The sequence below is a fragment of the Branchiostoma floridae genome, chromosome 12, assembly GCF_000003815.2.
Source record: "Branchiostoma floridae strain S238N-H82 chromosome 12, Bfl_VNyyK, whole genome shotgun sequence".
Classification (NCBI taxonomy): Eukaryota; Metazoa; Chordata; class Leptocardii; order Amphioxiformes; family Branchiostomatidae; genus Branchiostoma; species Branchiostoma floridae.
Window position 1 is genome coordinate 9,191,323 of NC_049990.1, and position 13,068 is coordinate 9,204,390.

At 40.6% G+C, this 13,068-nt stretch overlaps 3 protein-coding genes across 3 annotated transcripts in view; all 3 read right to left on the bottom strand.

The window, feature by feature from the left end:
- Positions 1-482: 482 nt before the first annotated feature.
- Positions 483-5,015, bottom strand: LOC118427667 (calmodulin-A-like). The gene is made up of 3 exons (XM_035837562.1): positions 4,869-5,015; positions 3,527-3,652; positions 483-866 (listed from the first exon to the last, which is right to left on the bottom strand). Exons 1-3 carry the CDS (start codon positions 5,013-5,015, stop codon positions 642-644), a joined length of 498 nt encoding a protein of 165 aa, XP_035693455.1. The 3' UTR covers positions 483-641.
- A 1,218-nt stretch (positions 5,016-6,233) lies between these two features.
- On the bottom strand, positions 6,234-9,237 carry LOC118427670 (calmodulin-like protein 5). Its single transcript, XM_035837566.1, has 5 exons — positions 9,107-9,237; positions 8,555-8,703; positions 7,627-7,746; positions 6,927-7,049; positions 6,234-6,667 (listed from the first exon to the last, which is right to left on the bottom strand). Exons 2-5 carry the CDS (start codon positions 8,699-8,701, stop codon positions 6,629-6,631), a joined length of 429 nt encoding a protein of 142 aa, XP_035693459.1. The 5' UTR covers positions 8,702-8,703; positions 9,107-9,237; the 3' UTR covers positions 6,234-6,628.
- Positions 9,238-12,322: 3,085 nt separating this feature from the next.
- Positions 12,323-13,068, bottom strand: part of LOC118427664 (calmodulin-like) — a 4,132-nt gene continuing 3,386 nt past the window's right edge. Inside the window, exon 5 of the mRNA XM_035837559.1 lies at positions 12,323-12,714. Within this exon, the coding sequence (XP_035693452.1) occupies positions 12,673-12,714 (42 nt within the window). The 3' untranslated portion in view covers positions 12,323-12,672. The remainder of the gene's footprint in view (positions 12,715-13,068) is intronic.

Consider the following 13,068-nt stretch of genomic DNA (forward strand, 5'->3'; position numbering starts at 1 on the left):
TCTTCGTCGTTCTCGAGGCTCTTAATGAACTCTTCATAGTTGATCTAATGCAAAAACAGGAATAGTCAACAAACTGTTATATTCTATGCAGCGGATTTCCTTACTCTGAAAAGCTCAACAACTTTCATTTTAGGATATAGGAACTTCGTTTTCAACAGGCCGAATCGAGTACTAGTACTAAGTTGTTTCACCCCCAATCACCATCAAAATTCTTTTTATTTTTTCTTCGTGAATAGGTAATTGTAGGGATTGAATTGATTTACAAAAATTGTTCTGTGTCCATTGTTAGAATAAAATAAAATTGGCATCCACGATTTGATGAATGAGCGAACGAATAAATGGATGAAATGGTGGATGGGTGAGTGAGTGAGTGAGTGAGTGAGTGAGTGAGAGAGTGAGTGAGTGAGTGAGTGAGTGAGTGAGTGAGTGAGTGAGTGAGTGAGTGAGTGAGTGAGTGAGTGAGTGAGTGAGCGAGCGAGTGAGCGAGCGAGCGAGTGAGTGAGTGAGTGAGAGTGATTTATGAAATGATTTATGGGTGACTTATTATCATCAGCTATAACAAGCATATCTCAGTCACGGGCTGAAGCTGAATTGACTACTTTTTGAAACTTACTTTTTAGACAATATACATATCACACAGTTTACATATTAGCCCATAATTGTTCTGGAATCACGTAACACACAAGAAAACATGTTTGTTTTAGATTAGATATAGATATGAGTATAAAGTCTTCAAGTCTGACCTTCCCATCTCCGTCAGTATCTATTTCCTTCATCATCTCATCCAGCTCTTCGTCGCCCAGCTCTTGGCCATTCTCAGACATGCCCTTGCGAATTTCATCCTTGGTGATGTAGCCGCTACCGTCCTGCAATTTTAGGGACAAAATGACACATTTAATGCTTAAAGGCTAAATAATAACTCGTTGTGTTCCTAAGCTGGCTGACAAGAAGGGATAAAGCAGCATGTTTGAGGTATGGGTAGTGGTCCAGTGTGTGAAGGACACAGTATGGGAGGTGGAGCCCATTCCCTTTCCTCCCACCGCCTTCACACCTCCTCTCCAAACTCGGGTACCCATTTTACACCTGGGTGGTGTGAGGGAAGACGTCCTGAAGGACACATCGTTTCGCCAGGATTGTCAGAAATCGAACCTGTGACGTCTCTATCTAGTGCTCATTATCCTGGCCACTGGGCCATCTATCCTATCCTATCCAGGCGTGCTGGTTGCACGGATGGCCATGACTCTCTTCCTCCATCCTTCCCTATCCTCCATAGCCTTGGGCAGTTCTTCAGTCGAGCAACCAGTATCTTCACAAAGTTGATGTACATATGTTTTGTGTGGTCTACCTCTGCTTGCATGACCATGTTTGGGCGACCACAGCAGAACGTCACTGATGATCTCATCTTTACTGCGCCATGCGTGACCAGCAAACCTCAGCCTTCTTTCTTGTATGACTTGAGATAGCGGTGGAAGATCTCCATACAACAGCTTTTTTGTAGGATGTGTTCTCCAGGAGATGTTTTGAGCCGCACGTAGCATCTTAGTGTAGTTGCCGTCAAGTTTTTTCTCAAGTCGTTTTGTTAATGTCCACGTGTCGCTACCATATAGCAAAACAGAGACTGCAGTACGTTGCTTGTAGAAAACCACGCTTTAGCTTATTTGGCAGGTTTGATTTCCAGATTGGAGCGAGTTTGTCTACGGCTGCCCAAGCTTTAGCAATGCGTGTGTTCACATCCTTTTCAGTTGAGGCAATGTTGCTACCCAGGTATGTGAAATTTTCCACCTGTTTAATGGTCTTTCCTTCTAGTGATGCTATATCGCCCAGTTGGTTAAATGACATGGTCTCTGTTTTGTCTGCATTTACGTGGAGACCTATGCCATTGGCAGCTTTTTCTAGGCAATGGAGTAAAGCTTCAGCTTTGGCAAGTGTATCACTAAAGAGGCCGAGATCGTCGGCAAAATCTGCGTCGGTGAGGTACTTTGCAGGGTACCGTCTAGATCTTGCATGCTCTAGAGTGAGGCCATTTTCTTTCATTTGATCCACGGACGTTCGCAGTACATAATCTAGGCATATCACAAAAAGATACGGAGCTAGGGTGTCACCTTGGAGGACACCAGCTACAATGTTGAAAGGCTCGGTATCACCATCTGGAGATCTAACAATGACTTGTGTGTACTGGTATAACATCATGATGGCATCAACTGTTTCTGTTGGAATGCCATAGGCTAGAAGAATCTGCATCATTTTGGTTCTATTTATAGAATCGAAGGCTTTTGAAAAGTCGACGAATACAAGTGTAGCCTCCAGGTTTTTTGCTCGTACGCCCTCTATTATCCTGCGCACAGTTAGAATCTGAGATATTGTGGATCGGTTTTTACGAAAGCCATTTTGGTTTCTCCTGAGCACTTTCTCAACTTCAGGTCGTAGACGATTTAGAAGCATAGCATTGTACACTTTAGCGGCAATGGAGGTCAAAGTGATACCTCTGTAGTTCTTTGGAATACTAAGATCACCCTTTTTGGGGAAGGGGAGGATGCAACCCTTTGTCCACATTTCAATTTGACCCTTTTTGTAGACTGCGTTGCACAGTTGGAGAAGTATATCATCAAATGCTCTTAATTTCCACACTTCTGGGGGTATTTCGTCGAGCCCTGCTGCCTTCTTATTTTTGATTTGTTTCAATACCTTGTCTAATTCGTCCATACTGAAGTCACCAAGTTTTATGTCTAATTGTTGATGTATGATAGTCTGGACAGGTTCATCAGCCGTAACTGGTGCTTTTCCAAGTAGGTTTTGGAAATGATCCTTCCACAACTTTACCCTTTCTGTTTGGTTTGGCGCTTTTAGTTTTGACTTGGCAGTGTTTTTTCGTCCGCTTACATCATTTACGACTTTCCAGACTGTTGCTGATCTTTGGTTTTCCTGGCAGGTTTTAATATCATCGATTTGTTTCTGTACATATTCCTGCTGTTCCTTTTGGTAAATGTTTGCTAGTTCTTTCTGTGCTTTTACGAAGCTTCTGGAGTTTGCTCTCGTGGGTCTTATTCTTTTCCTAGCGGATGCTTTCTTTAGTTTGTCTCTCATTTCCAATACTCTGCTTGACTCCCATGGAGCATGTCGCTTTATTTTTGGCTTGGTGGGTATGCATTTCTTTGATATGACTGGGCCATACGACGCCACATGTCACTGTCTTAAATTGAAAGAACATTTTACACTCAGTTGACAGTTGTTTTTTTTTTTAATTACACCTTTACATAGTACAATCATGATGCTAAACTTTCTTCCAATGCTAAGGATCAAATTTTCAGCGGCCTTAGATTTAAGATCAATAATGACCAATTACTTCAGAACGTAAACGTGCGAGAAGTGATGAAGTGATTGGTCATTTTTAATCCTGAATAAGATAACAGTGCCCGTTGAAATTTGATCCTTGTACACCTTATATTAGTGTTAGAAGAAATTTAGCATCGTTCTATGATTACTAACAACTCTTTACTAAAGGTGTGTTATCACGGAAGTGCGTTACCTTGTCAAACTGCTTGAAAGTATCAGTGAGCGGCGAGGATCCAGAATTCATCATGGCAAGAAATTCCTTGACGCTCACGGCTCCATCTCCGCTGGTGTCAACAGCCTTTACCCAATCACGGTACTCCTACGGATGAGGTCATGTTGTCATGGTTACTTTCTGACTCGTGATCATGGTGTACCATGTAATACTGTGAATGCAGAAATGTTCGCGGTGGATTAATGTTCGCGGTTTTCGCGGTGACCACTTCACCGCGAACTTAAAACCACCGCGAATATTTTTCTATTATGGTATTAGACTGCAGTCTATGGTGTTTCCGCGAAAATAAATCCACCGCGAAAAGTCCCTTTTCCCGCTACCGCGAAATTAAATCCCCGCGAACTTAAATGCATTTACAGTACGTGACACAAAATGGCGCATTCATCATTATTTTCATTCCATACATTCCTGCTCCTTCTGCCTCGACCATAGACAAATACACTTTAAGAAGGCAGCATAGAATATAAATAGTGCTAGCCAATATTTCAATATAGAAAATTCTGCCCCACCAAAAAGTCAAAAGAGGGATTATCCACACGAAACTCGTGGAACGCTTCTAAAAAAAAGGTTATTTGACACCGGTTTTGCTACATCTATCCGCTGATCCCACAAATCTTATATGATTTACTGATCCGAATTGGATTATTCTTTCTTATGTTCAGTCCTATTGATCAGGACAAATGGCACTGACATCTGACCTCTGACCGCAATGACCGCCCAATGACCTTATGAGTTTGTGATCTTGAGTTGTTTTTGTTATTAAGTATGAGTTGTTATTCTTTTGACTTTTCCTAAGTTGCTTGTATGATTTACAAATCCGAATTGGATTATTGCTTTGTTATGTTCAATCCCGGCTATGTTAGTAGTTATTATTATTGTTATAGGGCTCCCTTGGAAATCAGTTACTACGTTAACTGAAGGGACTACCCTAAAGATCAATAAATAAATAAATTATCCGCCAAATGAAAGTAGTAAAATGAACAAATTTTGACCAAACTTGAAGGGGAAGATATGCACTCTACCTGATGATTTGCACTCTCCCCATTGGACCAAAATGCGAGGAAAAAAAACTTGTCAATTGTGATTTTGATTAAGAATTAATGAAGACCTTTATTATACATTTCTGCCCCACTGAGTTAAGCACAGTATATTCCATTTTGAGCTCCGCATAAGTCAACCGTGACGTGAGCCCTGCATGTACCGCGAGGGCTTCTGTCTATATTTCAACCTGCTTGTATCATTCTTTGAGGCTATTAATCTGAGAGTATCTTGGTGCTGACATAAGCAGAGAAGAAGACAATACCTGCTTCTGTTCCTCAGATATGTTGCCGCCCATCTTATACACGAAATCTATGAGCTCCTGAGCAGTAACTGTGCCGCTGCCATCCTGGTCATTCATCAGGAATTGTTCAACCTGTCTCTTCAGATCTTGTTTCTCTTGTTCTGCCATTGCTGTACGAGGAATAAGAACGAAGGAACAAAGTTGAGGAAATCCAATATATATATATAGAGAGAGAGAGAGAGACAAAAAAGTTGACGTCATCTTAGAGGGAAAGAAGAGGAAAAGGCATGGGCACTTAAATATGCCAAAAGTGCATATGCTCAGGGTTATAGACCCACATGCACATTTTACGGTTCATATTTCCTTGCAAAAATCACATATTTTCACAGAAGTCACATCATATCTTAATGATCTTAACAAGTTATTTTACCGTCAGATTCACACAGATATCGTATTAATACTCCGGGTGTTCGTACTTGTACCGACTAGTTCGTTATAAGGATGCGAACAAAATAACATAACAATCCTTTAGCCATTTTATTCTTATTCTATTCTATTCTTACTGAAACCAGCTGTTGTAGTAAAAATTAGAACATACCGTTTAGGTTCAGGTGACGAGTTATAAGGAAAGATTGTCTCGGCAAGCTGATGAGATATTTTTGGCTAGGTTAAGCCCACTAGTCTGTGCTTTTGGTACGAATGAAGTAGTGAATGGTAACAAGACAGTAGTCTAATCCTCAGAGCAATACAAGTACGTCTTGGGGCCGGAGGTTTGATTATACCCCTGTCACATTATCCACGATCTTCGGGCGTATCGATGGAAGATCGGCCATATTTAAATCGACAGAGGGTTGCGCGTATTTTTCACCTGAAAAACCGTCCCTGTCACATAAAAGCCGTACTTTGTACCTTGTACAATTCTTGTGCAATAAAGTTATTATTGTAAGCGAGGCTCAGGCGATTGCCGCAGAATCGTCGTCCGGTCGAATTTCGCCAAACGTGACAGGGGTATTAGGGGCATAGCATGAGAGAAATATATGATTCCGTCTTGGGTCAGACTCTAATTTGTGGGGCAGACACGTTATGCACGAGATGTACTTTGTTGTTCTTTTACCTGAAAGGAAATATTTCCATCTTCAGGGTAACTATCGAAAGATCATATATTCCAGTGACTTTTAAGTTCTCGTAATGTATACGTAAGTGTTCGCAGGCTTTTGATACGTTGCATTTTATGACAAAAACATACGTACGTCGATTTCGGCTGGGAATTTTTATGTACAACAGCCAGCCCTAAAACAAGCCTTATGTGCAACAGCCAACCCTGAAACAAGAGTTATGTGCAACAGCTAGCCCTGAGGAAAATAACACGAATCAGAACTTTAGTTGAACCATTTTATTCAAAGCATCAAAGTTGACCCTGACACACACAATACATTAATAGTTGCCATCACAATTATCAAACCAGTCGTTAACAAATAAGTGTTTATCTCGTAGCTTCGTAGAATACAACAAAACCGTTTACTTCTAGATCTAAGAGCACGATATCGATATTAGCTCATTAGTTAAGAAACAGCAAAAAAGTGATTGTAAACATGATATCCTTACTACTTGTATCTTATTCCATAACAGTGTTATAACAATTCCCAAACACCTTGGTTGTGGCTGAAACTAATACAGCCACAACACCTAAAACTATTCGTGGATGCTTGAAAGTAACTTCTTCGAATCATTGAGAGAATGCGGGGCTGCTCTCAGTCTTCCTCCTCGTCCTCTGTTTGGTTCTACATATTGATCGACTTAGCGAACTCTTCATAGTTGATCTATAGCAGAAAAAGAAACAGAGAACAAACTGTTAAGTTATAGGCAGCGGCTGTCCATCAATAAAGATCTTAACAACTTCTATTTGAGAATATGGGATGAAGGGGGAAGGAGGGATAGAATGAATTCGAAGGGTCACAAGCATATCACAATTTAGATATTAGCTACATTGTTCATAAATCACAAAGAACGTTAACACTGACATAAACATGTTGGTTTTAGAACAGATAGGGAGATGGGAATAAAGTTTAGAAGTCTAACCTTTCCATCTTTATCAGTATCCATTTCCTTCAGCGCCAGATCCAGCTCTTCGTCAGTCACCTCCCTGCCCTCCGCAGCCATGCCCTGACGGAGTTCGTCCTTGGTGATGTAGCCGCTACCGTCCTGTAATTGTACGGGGGAAGTAACAATTTCAGGCTAAAAAGCTCAATCATTACTCGTTATGTTCCTCACCCGGCTGACTGGAATGGACAAAGTATCATTTTGAGTATGCTATGCTGTGCTATGGGTATTGGTCCACTGTGTTTATTACACAGTATTGGGAGGTGGAACTCATTCCCTCTCTTTCCACCTCCCCCTCCAAAGTCGTGTACCCATTTTACACCTGTGCGTTGTGAGGGAAGTCGTGTTAAGTGTCGTACCGAAGAACGTTAACACAACGTCTCACCAGGGCACCAGAAATCGAACTCTCTATCTATCTAGCACCTGCTAGCCCAGCCACTGGGTCTTAGATTGAAACGGCATTTTATCCTGGCACCTCAGTTTTTAAAAGTACGCCTTTACATACTCGCAAGAGTTACAGACACATTAACAGGTTTACGTTCTAAAGTGATTGGTCATTATCAATCCTGAAGGTGTCAGTGGCTGTTGAAAATTTGATCCTCGTACACCTTAGTGTTGGATGAAATTTAACATTGTTCTATGATTACTAACAGCACAGATTAGCTCCAGAATAGTCCACCTTGTCAAACTGCTTGAAAATGTACGGCTTAATTTCCTTTTCCACCAAGACGAAAAATTCCTGGACGCTCACGGCTCCATCTCCGTCGGTGTCAATAGTCTTTACCCAATCACGGTACTCCTGTGGGGATGACGTCATGTTGCCATGGTTACTTTAAACATAGTGATAATGGTGCACCATATAAGTATCATATAATCTCATGTTATGTGACACAAAATGGCGCATTCATCATTATTTTCATTCCATACATTCCTGCACCTTCCGGGCAGATAACACTGTCATTTCTGATCATAAAAGACACATACACTTTAACAAGGCCGCATGAAATATATTATTAAATAGTACTAGCCAACATTTCAATATCAAAATATTCTGCCCCATCAGAAAGTTAAAACAGTCTAGTTCTTAATACCCCCCTCACATTAGGCGAAAATCGATCGGACGACGAGTCTGCGAGCTCTAAATTACGAGGAGGCATGACCCTGACGGGAAGGGGGGAACTCTGCCATTTCTTCGTCGGCAGCAGGGTCATGCCTCCTGGTAATTTAGAGCTCACAGACTCGTCGTCGGATCGATTTTCGCCTAATGTGAGGGGGGTATAATGACGCAAGGAAAAGGGAAGGGGTATCCACATAAAACTCGTATCGATCAGCTGGAAGTTCTAAACAAAGGCTACTTCACACCTGTTTCTGCGATATCCATCCGCGCTGTGAATACCAGATCCCACCAATCATACCCATCTTTACGCCAAATAACATTAGTAAAATGAACAAATTTTGACCAAACTGGAAGATCTTGCTCCCTAAATGTCAAGAAATCGAAAAGTCTCTCCCTTGGACCAAAATTGTAAAGGCTGCTTGTATCATTCTTTGAGACGATCAATCTGTGAATATCTTGGTATTGAAATAAGCAGAGAAGAAGACAATACCTGCTTCTTTTCCTCGGATATGTTCTCGTCCATTTTATCCGCGAACTTGATGAGCTCCTCAGCGGTGACTTTGCCATCCAAGTTGTCGTCACTTAGAAAGAATCGTTTGATCTGTTCGTACGGATTTTCATCTGCTGGTAACGCCATGGCTGTACAAGGTCGCGGAATAAGAACGACGGGACAAAGTTTAGGAAATCCCAAAATACGGACAAAAAGGTGACGTCATCTCAAAAGAAGAAGGAACGGCATGGGCACTAAAATATGCCAAAAAGGCAAATGTTCAGACAACGGGTGGTTCCGATTTAGGTTGGCAGCCAAAGTCACATCATATCGTAATTAAAGTCACATCATATCGTAATTTGACAAGTTATTTTACCGTCAAATTCATAAAGATCGTTTTAATACGTCGGTGTTTGTACTTGTACCGACTAGTTCGTTATGAGGATGCGAACCAGATGACAATCCTATCTATAACCAATAAGGACGTATAACGTCCTTGAATACGTCCTTGATATAACTGAGACCACTGTTGTAGTAAGAATAAGAGCATACCGTCTTAGCTTCAGATGACGAGGTAAGAAACGTTTGTCTCGGTAAGCTGGTCAGATTCTTCTTGACAGAAGGCGAAGTTGAGTCTACCAGTCTGTGCGTTTGCTACGAATGAAGTACTGGAAGGTAATTTGCACACAGAAAAACCGGACCGACCGCAACGCAGGTCCTTCTTAATACCACATATGCAAATGGGGTATTGTTTCCGACAAATAAACGGCTTGGGTGATTACTACCTTTGTGCTGATCGTACAATCTTGCGTATTCTGAAGCAATTACCATTCATACTGACATGTGACGTGGAAAATTAGATAACATTTACACAGAGTCAAAGAAAGGTGTTTCGGGGTGAAAACTTTACTTCCTACGCATTTTTCAATTTCTCTTACTTTAGACATTGCATTGAATAAATTGAGTTTAAGTAGATCTGTGTCGCCTATAATTTACATCTGTTTTGTTTTCTTCCTCCATCTTTCCCAGAAATCATTAGTGGACATGTCATTACATGAAGTTTTGGGTAAGTTACAACAGATTATTGTTGTATTTGCATTGTTGTATTTGTATTGTTGTTTAACAGATTAGAAGTATAGGTCATGTTCCTTTTTTGTTCTGTTCTGTTCTGACAACAAACATTTCTCTTTTCATCTTAAGCCCCTGTCAGACATACGAGGGGGGTTCAATAAGTTCTTGTCCTCACCAAGAAATAACAAGCACAACTCAGATTTTCAGGCACAACTTCATAGTATGAAGTCTTTTATCACTATCCTCCAAATTTCAAATCATTGGAGTCATTACTTTCCAGGCATTCGTTTTTCCTAAATTAGAAGGTAAGTGGCGAGAAAAAAGTTGTGTGAATTGTGATCAGACATGTGTGGGTCTAGTTTCCCATGCCATAAATTAACAAAAGACGTTGTCAAAATGTTTGATAATGATTCTCTTCCTATTTCAAGCAAAAAGAATTGGGTTTCTAACTTCCAGCAGCGCAAATTGACCCACACACTCAGGTCAGGTCAATTGTCCACGTTTTTTTCCTTCTCCCTCACCTAACGTTACTGGGTGTCGCCTGCAAAGTAATGATCACACTAATTTGAATTTTGGTACATATTTATATAAGACTTTATACTTGACATCTATGCTTCGAAATCTGAGCTGTGCTTATTTTTTCTTGGTAAAGTCGGGGACTTATTGATAACCCCACGTACATGTATAAAGTCTTATATAAATGTGTACCAAAATTCAAATTATTGTGATCATCATGTTGCAGGCGACACCCAGTAACGTTAGGTAAGGGATAACGAAAAAAAAAGGTGGACAATTGATCTGCAACCTGAGGTGTGAGGTCAAATTGTCTGATCACACTTCACCCTTCTTTTTCTCCCCACTTACCTTCTAATTTAGAAAAAAACGAATGCCTGGAAAGTAATGACTCCAATGATTTGTAATTTGGAGGATATTGATAAAAGACTTCATACTATGAAGTTGTGCCTGAAAATCTGAGTTGTGCTTGTTATTTCTTGGTGAGGACAAGAACTTATTGAACCCCCCTCGTAGCCCACCAAGGCCTTCCTGCCTTCTCCAAACCAGGATTGGGAGTAAGTCGTAATAAAGGACAATCTGTGGTTGGGGGTTAATCGGAGAGGTTACTTATTACAAGTAGCCTATCACAGTCCAGTGGGGAAAGTCATATTCTTCCAGGATGCGATTTGAAGGGGGGGGGCGAAATTGGGCTAGAATTCCCACCCAGCACCAGCCTTGATTGTGGTCGAGAGGAAAGTCGTGGAATTCCGGAAAGGTGCTGAATGCTACTCTCCAATCAGAGGTTGGTGGGAAAAAATCGTGACATTTTTCTTTCATTCGAGATGGGAAGGCCGGTCAAAAAAACGGATGAAAGACAAAGGTCAAGAAAAAACGGATGAAAGGAACAGGTCTAGATTTTTCCCACCAACCTCTGCTTGGAGGGTAGCTGAATGCGTGACATGGGCTTTTAAAAGTTACATCCATGTTCTCGAACCCAATGTGGTCCAGTCTCTGGCTCTTATCTAAGATACGTATACATACAGTGACATTTGTCACGCTGTCCTTTTGTAGTACGATTTCGGCAATGCCGCGAAAGATCCACGAGGACATATGGTAACTTTTCTGTCACAAAACAGCTTGATTTTGTACCACACATCTCCAACTGTCCCAATTATACCCTCCATTCTGTTTTGTGTAAATGTGTTGCATGGCATGCAACCGTGACAGGGCCCTAATTAAGGTCACTATAGGTCGACGTTTGATCATTGACTTAACCAGGTGGCTTCACGCCATTGTTTTACAAAGTAAATGTTTTGTTTCTTTTCTCAGTTTGTGACATTTCTTTAGACTCATGCTCATCACAATAATAAATCATGTGTTCCTGTTTATTTTGTCCCAAACCAAAGGTATAGAACGGCAATGCCTAATTTAGTATGTTACGAGTACCCCCTTTCCACTAAGGACAGCGCTATCGCCAAGCTCTCTCTGCGACCTAGAATTTGACATTGTATAGAAAGTAAACGAATCTTCTTAAACTTTGTGTGTTTTGTTGTTTTCTCGGTCACACTGTTACGTTTTGTATGATATACCGAGTGTAAAGCAAACGTTTCACCTATCCTATCTAGGTCACAGTGGAAGCGCAGTGCGATCGCTGTCTAGTGGAAAGGGGCCCTTAGTTCGTATGTAGTAATGGTCCAATCTCCAATGATTGTAAAACAGTCGCGGTTGCACTTTGCACAATTATCGCTATGTGGAACCTCCTATCATAACATCAAATTTTTGTGAGCTTGAACCCAATCTTGTGCTTAATTAGCTTGATTTGATTTCAATCTGATTGATTATATTACAATAAAAACTCGATTTCCCATAGAGCCTATCTATTTAATTTATTTCAACGTAACAAATTGTGGAAGCAAAGCAAAAAGGGCGATGTGAACATTACATCTATAGCTTAAGTAAACAGCAGTATCAGAAACACTGATATACCAGTCTTCACCCCTTTATTAGTAGGCAACATATATGGAAGCGGTTGTTTGCTTCAAACATAAACGCCTCCTGTACCCTGGTTATGGGACACTGATCATGATTGTCCATCACAGTCATCTCATTACAATCAACCAATTACAGAAAGGCGATTAGCAGTTCGACCAATGAGAGGGTTTCTATATGCCCGTCAAATATTTGCACTTATATAATAGATATTTTTTTTTCTATTCTTCAGCATGTCTACGTTTCGACGGAGGTGTGCGAGGTTTTAGATTAGTCCATTGACGAGTACGTTTTTGTTTACTTCCGGTGTATTCTACGCCTGGTACCTACTAGGCGTCAGCAGATTAGATGCTATAGCTACTTCATATTTTAGATTAGTAGATCAGATTCCAAATTAAAATGTGCATTAATCTTTTGCCGTCTAACCGCTCGTGACATCATCGCGATCGTTCGTTTGAACGAATAGTGGTGACAACTAGCGACATGTACAACAACTACTGTATGATTTAGTTGATATCCTCGCAATATCTGAGCCCCGTAGACGAGTTGACAGGAAGTTGGCTTTATTTAGACATCATCATCTTCACGAACTCATCGAAGTTGACCTGTGAAGGGAATACAAACATAAAAGAGTTGAAATCATTTTTTTCAAACACTCTGCTTTCCATTGCAATATCATGAAGCTACTTAATTCGTAATTATACATTCAATGTTCCTCCAATCAGTTTCTAACACGCTAATTCATTTCGTACTTCAAACTTGTTCTGTATGTACTGCACATACTGGGCCCGCTTAGAAATCAACATATATTAAAGTTGTAAGTATTACTCTGCTTTGTTGAGATGAAAAAAATAAAGAAACTAGAAAGGCAGCATTTGCAAGCAACTGCATCATGTTTACTTCCACATGGTTTAGCCTAACAAACTACTGCTCTGTTCAAGTAACTCAAACACATCTAT